Source organism: Sceloporus occidentalis, unplaced genomic scaffold, assembly GCF_023333645.1.
Source record: "Sceloporus occidentalis isolate IW3139 unplaced genomic scaffold, rSceOcc1.0.p SCAF_4, whole genome shotgun sequence".
Lineage (NCBI taxonomy): Eukaryota > Metazoa > Chordata > Lepidosauria > Squamata > Phrynosomatidae > Sceloporus > Sceloporus occidentalis.
Genome location: NW_028316984.1, coordinates 18,854,934 through 18,873,740, shown reverse-complemented (window position 1 = coordinate 18,873,740; position 18,807 = coordinate 18,854,934). Strand labels below are relative to the sequence as shown.

The following is an 18,807-nucleotide window of genomic DNA, read 5'->3' as shown; positions in this document are numbered from 1 at the left end:
AAAAACAGCTGAGAAAATGGTCCGAGTTACAATTCTGTCACTTTTATATTCTAAATAATGCCATGATCTCACCCCTGTTCCCCATAAATGCCTTGCTATGAAGAAGAGAGGGAGGGGTTCACTTTAAACCTCTGCATTCAATGCCGACATACTTACAAACTCCATCTGAAGAAACTTGCCAAGATAGCCCTATGATAGATTCACTTTAGGGTCAACATAAGTCAACAATGACTTGAAGGCACACAATAACAACACCTACATACAATTGTAGACTAGTTCTTGCTGTGATGGCAAACCATTACCTTGACTGCATCCCTTCAAACTTATAAATGCTTGCTGTCTGTATTTACAGAGAAAACAACAACAGCACAAATGTCAGGAAATGGGATTCTAACCCTGTTTAATCCATGGTCTTATAAGGGAAGTCATTTATTTGCTTGTAATGGAGTATTCAGCCATATAAGCCTGGCTTTCAGTCTGAAATGGTACGCAGAAGCCCAGAGTGTAAGGGCCAGTCTGCATTTTAGCTTGTGTTTACCAAGACCTTTCATTGGGTAGCCCTTGCTTTTTGAATAAAAAGCTAGGCAAATGCAAAAGTGAACAGAAAACACCAGCATAGCCTTGTGTTTATAGAAACTAGAGTTTTGGGAACTCTGTCTTAAAAGTAATTTTGTTGAACATATGAGATTGTATATGGCCTGAGGGGTTGATTTTATGAGACTAGCTGGATGTGCTTTCACTCTGCTGTGTTTACTGCATGAAGCACCTTAACCTGACAGGAATCCAGGCAGTGCTGTATTCCACATCAGCAGAGCTTTGAGCGCTTCATATGCAATGCCTTACATGCTGCAACTGAAGGACACTGGATGACTTCCACAGGCCATTTCCATGTCACAAAAGATCATGCATACATTTTGACAGAGGAATCAAATTGCCAGGCTGCATCAAAGATTTCCCTCCATCCCCCATACCTTTAAGCCTGCCAGAAAATCAGGAGACAAAACTGCCATGGTCCCCAGGCCCTCCCTCCCTCCTGTCATTCCTCACCTGTTCTCCCCCTATGCATGAGTCCCATTTCATAGCAATATTCCAGGTGTGCTGCACAGCAGAAGTGAGAGGGGGAACACATGGAACAAACTTTAGCTGCTTATGTTCCTGAGTCACTGCCAAATTTCAAAGTACAGGGGCAATTTCCAGTCATTTTCAATATAAGGTATGTTTCCCACATCATTTAGTAATAAACATGTCACAGGAATTTTCATATTCCTGTTCATTGTACTATATTGGTTCTTTGCATAATGAGATATACAGTCATCCTCCAAGTCCGCAGACTTGAGATCTGTGGACTTGGATATCCACGGAGCGGTGACTGGAGGAGCAAAGTTTGGGAATCACTGCTCTAGATGTCTCTGCCGAGGAAGGGGAACAGCCCACACAAAAAAATACAGTATAAGCAGGAGAAATACATATTTCAAACCACCCTAACAAGACTGTCTCTACCATTAGCAGAGTGAGAAAATCTGAGGAAGCAAATTTGGAGTTTCATAAAAGAGCAACAGATGGTTACATCTTTAATTCATTTGTGTTGTGTTGGTTTGGCTGAGAAGGTAGGGAGGCACTTGGGTGATTTCTTGTCTCCTGTGCCAAAATGATTGGCTGTCTTTAGGTGCTCTGTACCTTAACTTAAGTAGATGGAGGAGACATGCTCACTCAGGCAAGAAAATGTTTTGAGCCACTCTTACTACCTAAGAAACATCAGTTGTTGGAACAGATTTGTTAGATATCATCAGTCACCACAGCTGACTCTGAAGAAGTGTAAGATAGGAATTGGGGCAGACTGTAGCATGATCATTGCACTAAAAGTTCTAGAATTTATATTATATACATCCTGGAATGAGAGAAACAGGACCTGACGTGGCTGAGCAAGGTTTGAAAAAATACTTGAAATAGAAGGAACAATCTCTGTGTATTTGAGCAACTAATATATACAAAAATATATACCAGCTGATACCATCTTCAAAAACTGACAAATAGAAAAAGAACACATGTAACTTTAGGTTCTGCCCAATATTGTATATGAGAAGGTTGTCCATCAGTTGCAGAACTTCCTCTTCTTCTCCTCTTGCCAGAATGTTCTCTAAATCTACTCCAGAGAGCTGATTTGGAACTATTCTGTCTTTTTGGTTGGTTGATTGATAGACAAAATTGCACACATCCCTTTATCTAAAGAAAAGACTGTGGTACAAATATGGACCACCAATCCCTGTAGCATTTGCAGGATCAGTATGTTGTTCAGTGGGGGGAAAATATTCAGTGGCAGCAAAATATAGTAAAATTCACAAGCAGCTCCAAAGCATAAAATACTGGCTTTTTGTGGGTTTTTCAGGCTATGTGGCCATATTCTAGATGTTTATTCCTGATGTTTTGCCAGCATCTGTGGCTGGAATCGTCAGAGAATGCTGGCATGGAAGTGAGTGGGGTATATATATACTGTTTGACTCTAGATTGAGTGGAGTGATTTACATGTTAATCTGTGCACACAACCTAGAGTCACACAGTGTGTGTGTGTGTGCGTGTGTACACATATACACCACCCACCCATTTCCATGCCAGCATTCTCTGAAGATGCTAGCAACAGATACTGGTGAAACAGGAATAAACTTTTCTAGAACATGGCCACATAGCCCGAAAAACCCACAAAAAAACTATGGATGTCGGTCATGAAAGCCTTAGACTTCACACAAAATACTGGCTTCATTTATCAGGCAAAGATGTTTAAAATCACATAGGAGAATCATGATGACCATGTTAAAGTCTCAGGCTTAACATTCTGTTTGAAGTGTTGTTAGTTAAGATGGTACTAAGGGATTTCAGTGCAAGCAGAGGCCACTCCACTTATTAGCCATGTGAGGACTAGTGAGAAAGAGCAAGAAAAGACAGGTAATAAATTTTCAACTCTTGTTGGCAACAGAAAAGTAATCTCTTGAGATCCAGCTGACCCTGTCCTGTGTGAAGCTCACGTCTCCTTTCTTAGACAGACAACATTCAATTTCTCATTTTCCCTATAGTGTCACATCTGGAAAACTTTTTATTGTGCTATATAGGTAAAACTTGCCAAATTGTAGTCCAGTGAAAAAGTTCAGTCATAGCCCACCTAACATAGAATTTAATTAGTAAAGTCTCCAGTATCCTCCCCTCCAATCTGTCTTGGGATCTCACAAAGCGTTAAACTGTCCCTTCCCTTGATAGATTCAGAAGGCCATATTTTTCAGTGGAAACCCCTCTCTCCTTCAGCTGGGTCTAGCATTACATATGTTGTTCTGGTTTTTAAAATATGCAATTAAACATAATCCTGTTCCTCTGATATCTGCAATACTATGTGTGATGGGGGGAAGGGGGGCACTCCTCCAAGGAATGTCTGTTTACAATCCAGCACAAGCTTGCGTGGGCTTTGGATAGATCCCCCCCCCCCCATTTTTTCAATCAGTATGGATTCACCCATGTCCTCTGCACTTCACTCTTGGTGTAATGCTGAATTGCACTATCTGAGAATCCAGACCTTGAAGTGCCAGTGACTTAGCTACAAGTGGCTGGTGATTAAACTGTCATTTGTGTTTTTCATTCCTCTGCTGCCTGGGTGGCAAAGCAGGGAGATCAACTGGAGATATTTACATCATTTGTCACTGTGCAGGACAGTTTGTACTTGCTCAGCTTCCCAAAGGAGATGGGCAGCTTTATTACTGCAGTGTTGTTTTATGGGCTGTTCTGTAAACTTTTTTTGTCTCTGTGTTTGAAACAAGGCACCATTTGGGCTGGAGAATTAAACAAATCTTTTGCTTGGGATACATTTGGGAAGGAAAACCTAGGCAGACCGCAAGGGTGCTTGAGGGTGAGGCTGATCAGAAAGGATATGAATCTACACCTCTTCCTACAATCTTCATTGCAAAGATATAGTTGCTAAGAATTTGCCCCTTCCCATTATCTCAGACATCTCGTATGTAGGAGATGTTGGGTGCAGATGGTATGTTGGGTGGCCTTGAAAAACAGCCAATAACACTTCCCTCACTCTCTATCATGATCGGCCTGCCTCCTGTATTTATGGCCAAACAGTGACCAGCCTGACAGTACACCCTGAAGGGATGGCACTCTAAAATTCTGAGCAGCTCTGGACCAAGTAGCATAGCTTCTGATAATGATCCAGGATTTAATAATCAGGAACTCCCTCAAATGGAGCCCCTCAAACCAAAACTACCAGAGAAGGCATCGCTCTCAACCAGAAATACCTGAAAAACGAGTCTGTCTGTTTCATACACACACGGAGCCATACCAATCCTAAGGACTCGCCACTGTCCAGTCCTCATCTTGTGAAGCCCATGCACCCAGCAAGACCTGGCTGAGGAATGAAAATATGAAAAGCCCCAGGCATGCACACAACCCTTTTCAATCTCTTCCTGCATCCCAGAGATGGGATGCAGGAAGAGATGGGTAGGCTGGCCAGAGAAGGAAATAAAGGGTCACTGTGACTCCAGATTCCATTGGAGCAAGTTGCCAGCCCAGAACTGGGCAGGCTCCCAGATGGTTGATTCACTGTGGCCCTTTGATTAGGCAATCCCTCATTCCCCACTCCTCCACTTGCTTCAGGATAAGATAACCTGGCTGAGTCATCTGGAGCTTCTGTTGCTGCATAGCTTCCTGGAAGTATAACCATCCCATGTACCTACTATGTGGGATGGTTATACTTCCAGAAGACCCTGCAGTGACAGAAGTACTCAGTGACTCAGCCAGGTTGTTTTATCACTTACTGTGATCTGGAGAGATTTGTCAGGGATAGTGGAGAATGGAAGTAAATGGCATTTGATTCTTCCCAGCTATACAGATCCACCCAGAATTTCCAGTAAAAATGCAAACTAAAATACTTATTAATACAGTGGGAGGAAGAGAAGAGGGATGGAAAAAACAAACATTCTTGAGGGAAATGAAAGCTAGCTCACCCTGAGCCCATGTTATTTGAGACACAATGGGCCTCTTTACAGAACTATCTAAGATGAGAGAGGAGAAAGAGGACCAAACTTTCTGCTACTGAGTATTGTATGTGGATGAAAGATGATGATAGGCAGCAATAGATCACACCTCTCTTCTCAGTGTTCTATATTGTCTTGGTTGGGGGTAGAAGAAAGCTCCAGCAAGCTGATACTTGTTAAAGAAAACCTTAATGTTGAAGGCTCTCTAGTTATGTCTGGAACAGGTTCGGTGGAGGGTTTGATGCATCTGGGTCATTCCACTTTGCTTCTTAGGGGTCATCTCTGGTAGTTTCTGGTGGAGGGCAATAAGAAAGGTCACCTTTCCATTACCCTCTCCAATAAATGGCCTCTCGGTGGCTTCTAGCTCACTTATGCGAGGAGGGATTATACAAATTGAATTGTTCTTTCTTCTCTCACACAAATGCCTGAGTGGATGCTTATTTTTTCTTCCTAGAGAGGCATGGGCTCTGGATTTGTTTAAAACCTTTTTATGTGCCCCATCAGAATGGACTGCTGAGTTTATAGTTGTGCATAATCTTTCTGTCTGTTTTGGTTTTCCCTAAAGTATAAAACATACACAGAAATAGTTGCCACACAGCAACTAACTACCGCCAGTAGCAAATGGACCCAGAAGCAACACATTTGAGGGAACTATATATTTTGCAAGTATAGAAGTAGGGTGGGTGAGAGTTGTCCTATGACCCACCCATGTAGAAAGAGTGAGCCACTTTTAGAAACGTGTCAAGGTCCTCCTGACTTCATATTACTTAACCTTTTCCTGAAATGGGCTAGAGATGGTGAGGACAGCTTACCAGTAATACAGCCACATATGTTTCACACTTTGTGAGCACATATGAAAAACAGAAAGTATGAAGAGCCCAGAACATGTGCCTTTCTGAATAAAACAGGGCATAAAACAGTGGGAAGTTATGTTTAGCTTGTTCATGTTTTTCTCCTGTTATCTGTCTGTGTACGTATATCTGATTTTTACCATGTGTACATATGTCTGATTTTTACTATGAAAGTGGCACACAGTGGTGAGGAGATCTTCCTCCACCAGCCGCACCACCAAAGGTCTGCTCAGTTGCTTCAAGCTCTTTCTCCCTCAAAATGGTTTCTGTTCTGGTATCACAGCTTAGGGGGAAAAAGCCTGGAGTAGATTTAGTGTTAGAGGTGGGAGATTCAGATCCATCAAGTGGTAGGGCCATTTTGTTTGTTAAAATGACAGCTATAACACATTTAATGAAGAAGTAAATTTGTTCCTTACTTCTTGAACAGAAAAATTTGTACCAGCGATAGAAATCTCCTCAAAATGTCACAAGGTAGTATGCTTTTTAGTCCCAAGGAATCTACAAAGAAAGTAAAGAGTTAATGTTGCCCACACATACAAGATGTGTTTCTACCTTGTGAGGAAAGGACCACAATAATGTCCTTGTTAGTACCAACAATAACGTATTGCAAGTGATGCCGTATTTTATTACTTGACACTGTGGACATGCACTGCATTGGCCTAAGAGCACTGGCATAGATGCTGGCAGCAGCAGGGGGAAAAAGGCCCATGATCATGGTGGCCCTAAAGGAAGTGAGGCATTGAAAAAGCATGCTGCTTGGAGCTTCAGATTTTGGGCTGAATTCTACCAGTAGTCCTAACTAGAATAAAACCCAGTAAAACAATTGTTGAATAGTGAGTCATCACTTAGAATTCAGTGGGTCTGCTTTGATTGGCACTACCTGAATTCTGTCTGTCCTCCCTTGTCACCACTACATGAACCTAAAAAAGGGCAATTGCAAGTTAGGCAACTGCACCAGCAGGATTCTAGCCGATGTCTAACCATGGTTTATTGGTAGTATATGAATGAAAAGTGAAAAGCTGAAAACATATGTGGTTCCTCCTCCACTTCACACAAAATACTTTCTTGTGTGTGCAAGCTGTTTTATCTCAACTGGCAAACTATAATTTTTATGTGCTTTGGAAACAGGTTTGATCTTGCAAGGGGACCTTGTAGCATCTTTGAGACTAACTGAAAGAAAGAAACCGGTAGCGTGAGCTTTCGTAGACTTGAGCTTACTTCCTCAGATGCATGGGGTGGAGTGGAGGGTCCACAGACAGACCTCTATAAGCTGGTTGTGTGTGAGAATGGCAATTAAAATTCAAACCCTTGAGGGTATGGAGATGATACCCTCTCCAAGTTCAGGTTTAAGGATGGGCATTGGGAGACAAAGGCAGGAGGAAGGATGTTGCCTAAAGCCAAAGAGAGGAGATAACCATATGGATGAGTAGTGGAATGAAATGTGGAAACCAGAGAGGAGATGGGATGAATTGGTCAAAGGTGCCCTTACGAGGATGGAGAGGTTATACAGTGTTCAAATTGTGTAGTATGCCAGGAAACCATTTTGATCTTGATTTGTGATTATTATTATTATTATTATTATTATTATTATTATTAACCTTTATTTATAAAGCGCTGTAAATTTACACAGCACTGTACATACGTGATCCTTGATGAGTTGAAGTCTAAAAGCACTTAATGTTCCACAGAAAAAGGAGAGATGATCAAGCTAGATTACACTTCATCTGGAGAACTAAAATACTTGCCACTGAGCCAAAGTAGAAATACATTATCTAGGTTGTAGATATTGACTGCTTGATTGATTGATTGATTGATTGATTGAAAGAAATAGATTATAGGACAGGTTTCTTGGGAGTTCTGGTGGGCTGAGAGGTGATAAATAAATACTTTTAATAGTATTGCCACCACTAGTAATAATATTAATGATCCCCCAAGTTATTGCCAACTCTGGGGAGGGGGATAAGTGATGTTCCTGTGAGGGTAATGAATACCATGTTTCTTTTGGAAGGAAGGTGATGCTGGGAAAGATTTGGACTATCACTTATCTGGATGTCCATGTGGACATTATTCTAGCCTGCCATACTGGATGCATAGAGAAGAATCCTTTCTGAAAAGGACAGCTGTACACAAATAGAAATACATTGAAGTTTTAGGATTCAATTGGTATATTAATCTACAAAAGCTTTAGTTTATTAATTATGGTTTACTCAGTGATGACATAGAAATGTGAGTTAAAGCCATACCAGTTTTTGAGACACTGTCTGTAGGAAATGAAAAAAAAAGGTGTTTTATTTGATTTATATTAAAGAAGGGTTTTCCTTTTGACAAATGCTGTTTTCTATTATTAAATTTTACATTTTGTTTTATATGTTCTTTAGTACCTCAAAAAGGCATTTAATCAAGATGCTGGTGATCTACACTTTGATTTAAATCTAAATCAATTAGTTAAATGCCAGATGATGAATATTCACAGTATAATCCTGTATTTCTTTACCTAAAAATAATTCAAGATGAATAGACTGAGGCTTTCCTCCCAAATAAATAGGTAGAGAATTGCAGCTTATGTAAAAATCTTTAATAGGTTTACAGCCCGTGTATGTATCATTCAGGGCATAGTATAGGGATAATTTAAATATTCCAGAAAAATTAAATCATGGGATTCTAAGACAATTGTAAACCCTGAATTTTTAGTTTTTAGTATTTATTAGGCCTGAAATGACCATTGTGGCTACCAAATACAATTAGATTGCAATCCTAGATCTACATACTGAAAAGTAAGCCCCAGTACAGTACAGTACATTGCAAGTCACTATTTGATTTAGCTGTGGTATGAAAAGTGATACCAGAGACTCCTTTGGCCTGTTCTGTTCAAAAGATTGGACTGGGGATGGGAGACAGGAACAGTTTTAAGGTCTCTAGGTCTCCATGCATGATGGCCTGTGGAAAATCAAAATCTTGCCTGCCGATTCCTCTCTGCCTTCTTTTCCCATAGGAATGAAGCATGTTTTTCCTCTCTAGTATCTTCCCTGTGATCCTGTCACAACCTACTTCATATGTTGCAATTAAACTCTTGTCACTTGTTTGAAAATGTGATGTGTTTTGTCATTGCTTGACAAACAAGTGCCACATTGCAACAAGATTGAGCTGATTGGGAGGGGGGGGTTGGCAAGGAAGGGGGGCTGTTTCCACCAAGCATAATGGCTATTAACAAAATTTACCTCCCCTCCCTCTGCCTAATTAATGAAGTGCTTTAATTTGCCTGCTTGTCAGATATCTGAATTACATTCCCACCAAGAGGGAAAGCTCTGTCGTGCAGACTTGAAGCCACTCAAACCTCCAAAATGCATGTGCGTGTGTGTATATGCACACACTCATATATCTTTATCTGTTTGCATATGTGTGCGCGTGTGGTTTTTTTATTAGCTTGCATGCATCCCACCTAGCAACATTCTTCTGTCTCTCCCCCAGGGGGCACCCTTCTGCCAGGGAGCGAGCCCACAGTGGACACGGTGTCAGTGCAGCCCATCCCAGCCTACTGGTATTACGTTATGGCCGCCGGAGGTGCTGTTCTGGTTCTGGTCTCCGTCGCGCTGGCCCTTGTGCTCCACTACCACCGGTTCCGCTATGCGGCCAAGAAGAGTGATCACTCCATCACCTACAAAACCTCCCACTATGCCAACGGGGCCCCTCTGGCTGTGGAGCCAACCTTAACAATAAAACTAGAGCAAGACCGCAGCTCGCATTGCTGAGAGTGGAACAGGAACACAAAACAAACAAACAATTTAAGACTTCAAATACGTTGCCTCAATTTTGCACTTTTCTCCTTACCCAGCATATATGTGAACTCAAGACATCTCCTTTCCCGGCCCCTTTGTTCTTTGACAAACTCTTAACTATAATGCTGCATCTTGGATCGCAAGAAGAGACTCACCTCTCCCTGTCTCTTTGAAAGTGAATGCTCCTTTATTTTTTATTTTTTCAAAGACTTATTTTTTCCCCTCTTTTTGGTCCCTCAGTAGACAACTTGCAAGAAATCGCAATAGCAAGTTAGGAGGGGTATGCAAGAGAATAGGTGTGTGTGCTTATACATCTGTATCTATATCTATATGTATGTAAGTGTGCATGTGAGTGTGAGATATTGACTGGATGGCTATTTGGAAGGGTCCTTTGGGACTTGCTTGTCCTGCTATGACTTTCACAGGGAGTGCTTTTTTTCTTGCTCTGCCTCATGGAAGGCCTGGGATACATTTTTAATGACAAATACACTGATTTGTTTACTTGGAGAAGTGAGTGATGCTTTTTGTTGCCTTATCTAGCTCTGGCTGGGTTTATATTTGATATCCTTAAGAATGTCAGCAGGTTCAGACTGGTGGAGTTAAGAAAGAAAGAAAAGGAGAGGCTGTGCCAAAGGAAAATGTTTAAAAATGGCAGGCCAATAAAAGAAAAAGAAAGGGAAAAAAAAGAAAAGCCACATTGGATGATGGGAAGAAGGGGAAAGGCTTGGAGATAGTCCAATCTAAGATTTTATAGTGTGTTTTCCCCAGACATCACAAAAGCATAGCCATCGTTTTGGTGGTGGAATTAATCCCTCAACAAAACAAAACCTTTGCAAGTTGCCTTATGAAGGAGAATGTTCTGAATGTTCAGTTTATCTGTTAAACCCAGCCTTAGAATAATGCACAGACATCAGTACATTGGAGGTTTTGGAAAATGCTGTAGCTCCATAAATATTAGGTTTATTTGTTGAGATAAACTTGGCAAAGCTTTCTTTTCTTTTTCTTCTTTTTCTTTTCTTTTCTTTCTTTTTTTTTGTGAGAGTAAGGAAAATTCTTCCTTGTATTTTTTACTAGTAATTTACAAAAGATAAAGAACAACCCCCCCTCAAGTTTTTCTCTCCAAGTTCACATAAATGGCTGGCTGACACAATTAAACATTTGTTGGTCATGTTGCTTCTTAAGATGTTGGTAATGACATCTGTCAACCAAAGCCCCAAGAATAGGGCCTGCTAAAATCCAGATATCTCTGCATCTTTTAACGAAGGAGGCATAATGGAGTCTGTGATAAGCCTCTATCTATTGATTTGCTCTGAAGTAATGCAATGGAAATGCCTTATATAGATTAACAAGTGATAACACACAAAGGTGGTTGGAATCGTTCGATCTGATATATTTTCAGGCAAAATACATCTCCACTGAACACGATTTTCCAGTGTTGTTTGGTTTTTAATGAAAATCTAGTCATGACTAGTTATATACCCTTCTGAAAATGTCGATTCACCCTTTCTCCCTCGTGATAAGAGAAATTCAGAACAGTAGCATTGTTGTACTGAGAAGGAAGGAAGGAATTCCACTGGGAGGGGGCATCTATTTTGCAAGCTTGGCTGAAATCAATGAACTTGTGCAAAAACAGTAGTGCCCCTCTTCAGGAACTCTAGTTGATTAAATTATGTGAAGAAATCCCCAGTGGGTTGGATCCCATGTGTGCACAGAGATGGCGTGGGTCATGCAAAACACAGGAGATTCTTTGCCAGTTCCCAAGAGGAACACTTCAGCGTGGGGATGTATGTCGCATCCTTCCACCCTGTGTTATTCAGGTAGCATGCTTTAGTGCATGTAGCAAAATTGCTCTGCCGAGATGCTTGCTTAGCTGGGTTAATGCCACACAGCACTGTTTAGTAGAGAAGCTGTTTTTTAAAGTGCAAAGTTTATATGGAAAAAACCCAACCAACAATAAGTGTTTTGTGCTGATAAACTGCACCTAGAAAGAAGGGATGTGTGAGAGTAGAGCAATCACATGTCTCTTGTCAAAAAATGGGGAGAGGAGTAGGCATTCCTCTTCAACAAGGGCCTCGGAGCATGGTGGCGTATGTGAGGAAGTGATCAGGAAGTTCCCTTTAAGATGTATTCTGTTAGCTTTGTGGGTCCTAGGAAAATGTATTTCAGTGTGGAAATAATTTGTTAGCAAGTACCTCGATTTCTGCACCACTGGTACTCATGACAGGAAATCCCCAACATGAAATAAAGAAAATGGTGCACGGAGACTGTTCCTTCCTACTAGTTCTCCTGGTCCTGTCCCTAACAGCAGTCAAATGTAAATATATCCAGTAGTGTTTCAGATTTCACCCTGAGTCACATATGCTCAGTCTGTGTGTGTTTAACCTGATTGAGATACTCGGGTTTGGTTTTTAAGAAAAAAAATTGCCAAAAACTGCCCTGCCCACCTCAATTTTTACTGCCACCTTTCAACCCTCCCCTTAGAGCTGTGACATCGTCAGCATCACCCAGTTGCCTGTGTGTGGAAATATCTTGTGGAATTTTGAAATTCTTGACAATGTATTGTGTGGAATGTAATAAAATGATGATATTTTTATACATAGATCCGTTTCTTCTTCTCCCTCTTGAATCACAAGAGCCATACTTTGGAAAGTCAGCCCTCCGTATCAAAGATTTTTTATCTACAGATTCAAGCATCCACAGCTTGGAAATATTCAAAAACATATATAAATTCCAAAAAGCAAACCTTGATTTTTCCATTTTATATAAGGGGCACCGTTCTACTAATCCATTGTATTTAATGGGGCTTGAGTGTCCACGGATTTTGGTATCCACTGGGGGGTGTCCTAGAACCAAACCACAGCAGATACTAAGGGTCCACTGTATTTCCAAATGTGGGTGTGGTGTCCCGCCTCTTTTTGACAGCAGGCTCAGTGTTAGATGTCCAGGGCAAGGGTTGCTGAGGTAGGCATAGGGGGTGAAGTGGGCATGAAGCAGGGAGACTGTCTGCTAAAAACTGTAGCTACTCAGACTGTTCTGATTATGATCTGAGCAAGTGGCAACATAAAAAATTCAAGGGAGGAGGTCACATAAGATGAGTAAAAATCACAGGAATGTGTGCCTGTGGATTTCTATCTCTGAGGTAGGGGAGTATAAAGGTTTATGAGGCCCCTGCCTTGCCAGAAAGACTTGAAATTAAACACTTTGATCACTTCCAATTTGGAGATTTGAAGCTTAAATCTTAATACGTCAAAGCCAGCCATTTGAAGTGAGAGAGTGGGGTTGGGTTGGATTTTATCATCATATGCAGAAGATTGCACACATTAAAAAAATCAGAATTAATTTTATTCCAAGGGGGGAGGAGGAACCCAACAACTCCTAATTCCATTCTAATCACCATAGGGTAGAGTTTCCTCATCCCTCACAGCTATATTTTGAAAAACTGGACAGTTTAGGGATATCATTGTATGCTAAACATATTCTGAGTATTTTGAAATCCATTCAAATTATGCATACAGAGTGACTAGAGTAGGTTAATATGACAGGTGACCTACATTAATTGATCTTGAAAGTGCAGCTTATGTATTCAGAACCCAGAAGCTGCTTTCCAAGCGTAGCCCATTTAACTTTGCATCGGAGCAATGACATCACTTATTGGCCAATCTATGAGCAACATTGGGTTGGGCTACACAGGTCTAACCATGATTGACCCTCTGCAGAGCACATGCGTGTGTCAGAATTCCAGGAGCACACAGGTACTGGAAGCTTCCTTATGGTGAGCTAGGCCATTGGCCCATCCAGGCCCACATTGTCTCATCTGGCTTGTCCAGACTTTCCAGTAGGAGTTGTTCCCCGCAGCCCTTCTCCTGGAGAGGCCAAGGATGGAGCCTGGTAGGACATTCTCTCTGCAGAGCACATGCTTTGCCACTGAGCTCCACTCTTTTTTAGTCTAACCCGCTTGACTGGCAGGCCCAGGTCTACCATTAAGCAAAAGTGGGTTGTTTTTTTCCTTCAGGGAGCTAGCCAAACAACAGTGCATTTTCGGAGTGTCCACAGATGACATTAATACCATGAAGCTGGCCTTTCTGAAGCTGGCATCTCTTTCACTATTTCTCTCCACTGCCTAGGAAATAAAAAGAACATCTGTAATTGGCAGTGGGCATATTTGGAAGAGTGGTGATGGTGTATAAGCTTTTTTTCTTCTGCTTCCTAATGCAGAATTTTTTTCCCTGCAGTTTTTTTCTTCCTAAAAAGCAGAATATTGGGTGAGTTTGGAGTTTCTGCCTGAGACGTCAGAAGATATTTAAGACTCTCTCTGATGTTTGTTGTGAGGACAAAACGCAGCTGTACTGTTGATCTTCTGAGGAATTTTTTTTATCCTCACCCCATTTCTCTTTTATTCCTTAAGTCTTTGTTTATTATCCCCCAACCAGTTAAATCACTCTTTTACTCTGCTGCTGGACCTGTCCCTTATCCATAGCAGTCTACTCACATCTCTCTTCACACCAATAGCAAATAAGGATTTGTGAGCATCCCACAAGATTGTGGGGTATTTCTGAATTATATATTGCAGTTTTACTGGAGGGAGGGATGTTTTTTGGATTTTAACTTTTTGCATTCCTAGCATGTGCTCTGTCTCTGAGCTAAAGATTTCCTCATTCTGCTGGCAGGATTTTATGTTTTCTGGACAACAAACTGAGGGTTAGTTCTTTGTTCCTGAGAAATTTCAGAGGTCACTTAAATTACACAAAAGCAGAGTTGAGAGCATTACTACAAAAAAGATTCCTTGATTCCTTAAGATTTTAGTTAAGAGATTTCAAAATTCAGTGTATATTATTATTATTTGCAGAGAAATTTAGTAATCACTTAATTTGATTGCTAAGTGATAAGTTTTGAAAGAGGTTCAAGGAGAGTTTGACAAGTTATTGTGGGTGTCACCATTTTCCAATATTGGCCCAACTTATTGTCTGTTTGATTTAAACTGGCTGTTGTACCTTTAAGTCCCCAATTTCCAATTTAACAATTTCTGGGTGCCTTAGACTACAAGACCAACAATTCAGTTGTTGGGCAGGGATAATAGGACTTCTCATTCCAAATATCTGCCAAGTTGGGAAACATTGTGCTAACCAAAGGTTGTACTATCAATTATATTTTATCATTGATCCGTGTCTCTTCATCCCTCCACTCCTCAATCTGTACTATTTTGTCATCCGTAAAATAATAAGGACTGTTTTCTGGATTACAGAAGTTTAAAAGGAATTAAGGGCCAAGTGCAATAATTAATAATAATTAGTCCCAAATAGAGCAGACAACACTAAATGGCAACAATAAAATGTGTTGCTTGGATTTAATGCAGGGATGGAAATCACAAAGTCCCCCCCCCCCCCCCGCCGCAAGTTCTTAATGAAGAAATTGTATCGAATAATTCTAGGGGAAATACTTGGTTTTGTAGAATAATAGCAATTTTTGACTATTTTTTTATATATCAACCATAAGGAAATATCAATCAGCTGGCTTATAGATGGAAAACATCTACTGCTGAACTAACTGTACTACTGAAAGAAAAATGTCAACCATAAATAAAATGGATCTCTGAGCCAGGAAGCAAGGGACCTGAAATTAAAGTGCATTTCTACCCCTCTTCCACATTGATATCTCCTCCTCCTCCTTGTTTCTAGACCAGACCTCCATAGGATGCTCCAAAGTTATGTTCTTCTACCTCCTGGTCTCTTGATGCCTGAGTTCCTCAGGTGAAATCTGACTCCTCAGCCCTCCTGTCTTTTTCACACTGCTGCTTGCCTCAGCCATAAGAGAGTATAGCCATACCCTCCAACATTACACAGATCAAAACTAGGACACATCTGGCCAAGCAATATAGGAATGTGATCAACATGGCAAAACTAACTAACAAAGAAGGACACACAAACTAGCTGTTTGCTGAATTAACTGAGTGCAAACTACTTTTACATTTAGCACTCAGTTTGCGGTAATTGAGGTAAAGTAAGAATAAAGGGGGAAAGTAAGAGGAGAAAGAAACGGAGACTTTTAAAAGCAGCTGAACAAGTGGGGCAACAGAGGATTAATAGGGGCTGTCCCTTCAAATTGGGACAGTTGCAGAATACAGTATAACTATCCCACAAGGCTTAGGCCAAGGCCAGGACCTGTTCTAAACTACAAGGGAGCAGCCCAGCAACAGAGTCCTATGGCCAGTGGATTCCTTCTTTTTTCCTCTCTGTTTACAGCAGCCCTGAGCAAATGGAGCAATAATCTTTTTTCCAGTTATCTGCTAAAGTTGCATTTCTGGTCTTAGAATTTTTAGTATACATTAAATTAGATACTGACCGTCCTGACATTTAGGCTTCATCGGACTAAAAGTTAACTATGCAAGTGAATTAATACTTCATTTTTTCCAAGCTAGTGGGAGGCGGGAGGATTATAATTTCTTTTTCTTTTTTGCAAACCATGACTGATGATGCTGTTACTTTGGCATAACAGGCAATGTTTAGTCATTGTTTCTAAATGCGGAGGTCATTTGGGAGCACTTTTGGCAAGATCTGTATATCTAAAAATAACACTTTTTACAAAAAGTAAAAATTAAAATGACAAGAAACATTAATGGCTTGCTTTGTAAAAGGAAATTGCTAACAAATAGAAAATAACTTGTAAAAAAACAACTTTTCAAGCTCTGATAAACAGCCAAATGCTATTTAGGTGAGGCAGACTAGTGGCTGCTTTATGTCTCTTGTAACATGTAGCCCTGGGGGTTAAATGCCTGTATTGCAGCAACAACGTTGTGAGTTCGATCCCAGAGGGCTCCAGGTTGACTCAGCCTTCCATCCTTTCCTAGGTCGGTAAAATGACTACCCAGCTTGTTGTATCAATTGGCTAACACATTGTAAACTGCTTAGAGAGTGCTTAGCACTATAAAACGGTATAGGAATGTAAGTGCTATTGCTATTGCTGTAAAGTTAGAGGTTATAGTTCTGAGTGGTAAACACAAAGGACCCCAAGATCAGGAGAGCCCTTTGTCAGGTAAGTGGACTCATCGGAGAGAAGCACAGGGCAAGTCTTTAAAATGGTAGCTAGTGACAATGCAAGCAAAGAAATCTCTGGAAACAGGAGAGACTATGAGAAAAATCTTCTCATTGAGACTTAAATTGTTCAGGCTGAAGACCAGACCCGGGTAGAGGCTCAGTAGACTAAGTGGAGCTCTGCAAGTTCCCTTGATCAATCATGTGCTGAGCCCTTAATTGTAGCTCCTCTGAACAATATCATTTATCCTGCAGTTTCTTAAAAAATAGGCTACATCAGCACTTGGTGTCACAAATAGTCTTCATGTAGGACCCCATATGCCTTACAGACTTATCTTCATAACACTTGATTAACATGTTATGTTCAATGTTTAACAACTCACAGGAGTATTTCCTCACAGGAACAACATTATCATTTGAAGAGGACACCCCCACATAAACACACACTACAGTAGATCAACTTCTGGGTGAGGGATGCCTGGTTTTATTGCATATCCTCCTCATGGAAGTTGATCAGCACCTCTTATCTCCTACCACTCATGCCCATAATACATTCATGCACACCTGTAATGGTTGTAACTCAACAGAGCAGAATACCTTTCTGTGGCTATCTCAATTCCAGGCAAGAGAAGAGAAGTGCTGATTGACATTCACCCTATCATCCATTACTGGCAGAATTTGGTGAAAGCTGGAAACAGCTATAAGAAAGCTACAAATCCCTCCTGTTGTAAATATTGGCAGAAATAATATATGTGCCTACTATAGAACCCTTAGTATGAAGAAGCCTAAATTGGCCAGATTTTTTTTTAAATACAGGACTTGTTGTTTGCCGCCTTGAGTCCCTGTATTGGGGAAAAGATGGGATATAAGAAAATAATAATATTAACAACAACAACTCATTTGAGCCCAGGACAGTTAGCATTCAGCCTCTGAACCCTGATTTTCAGTTTTGTGTCATTGAAATTATATGAGTTATGAAAAAGGGCTGCTCTGACCCCATGCAGAGTGCTTTCCCCTTACCAATGAATAATCATATCCAGTGTACCTAAGACAGTGATGGGTTTGTTGATAAACCATACTTTTGGGGTTTTACTGACTGATCTCAGGATCAAACTCCATTTATGCACAGGATTCAGCCCTAATGATCACTCCTCTGCATACGCCGCCGCCAACCCTCCCTTTTTCCCCCTTCCTGTCATTGCTTGTTAGGAACGTAATCATCTTGATCAGCTAAGCCAACTCATATGATTCATTTGGGATTTTGCTAAAGTGTTCAGTTGCTGAGTGTGATTATACCAGATTTCACAGGAGGACATACCCGAGAGATGAGACACATCATTTCAAAACATCCCACAGGGTTTGAGATAGCTCAGCTATAGCAAAACAGTGCAAGAAACTGCCATTCAAAGAGCACATTTGGAATACCTTTGCTAATTAGGATGGGGATCTGGCCAGCTTGCCCATCAGAGGTTCGCTGAGGGAGGAGGGAATTAGCTTAGTCTCAACGTTTGACTTCTTCATATTGGCTTATATACATTCACATAGAGAAATAGGGTCTTAACTCATCTATCACTTGCTTTGAGCTCAACCCATTTACCTTAACTTGCACTGTACTGTGATGGGATCGTGGGATAGGATTCTGCCATAGGGGGAGAAAGTGGCTTAAGGGTACATTTGCCATTGGAATTATGCCTGAAGTAAAATTTGAAGTGAATCTGACGGTTTCTTGTCAGACAAAAAAGAGCTGAGGAATTTCAAGGGAGCCATGAAAGTTTTGATAAGATTAGTGAAATCCTCCGAGGAGCTTGCACATTTCTACTTAACATTTGAAGGCTCCTTCCTTCAGGAGAAGGAGCCTGGAATAGGTGGCTTTCCAGGAATATCAGCCATTTGATTCCATGCTCAGCAGGACATAGCATCAATTTTATTTTATTTGTTTCACATCTTTCTCCCAGCACTGGACGCTTGATGCAGTATCTAAAATTTTATGGCATTTATTACAGGTTGTTAATTTATGAAAAATTTCTTGATAATGATGATACCATCATCAGTTCATACCATTATACTTTTTCTGGACATGATACCAGTTTTTTAGCAGAGACAACAAATTTCACAGCTTATTGCTTCTAAG

At 40.7% G+C, this 18,807-nt stretch overlaps 1 protein-coding gene across 2 annotated transcripts in view; it reads left to right on the top strand.

The window, feature by feature from the left end:
* The window catches only part of NRP2 (neuropilin 2), a 229,475-nt gene that overhangs the window by 188,769 nt on the left and 21,899 nt on the right, over window positions 1–18,807 (top strand). Inside the window, exon 16 of one of the 2 annotated variants that reach the window (XM_089519342.1) lies at window positions 9,341–12,245. The exons of the other annotated variant lie outside the window; for it this stretch is intronic. Within the exon in view, the coding sequence (XP_089375468.1) occupies window positions 9,341–9,621 (281 nt within the window). The 3' untranslated portion in view covers window positions 9,622–12,245. Of the gene's footprint in view, window positions 1–9,340; window positions 12,246–18,807 lie in introns of those variants that run through there. 2 annotated transcript variants of the gene reach the window in all.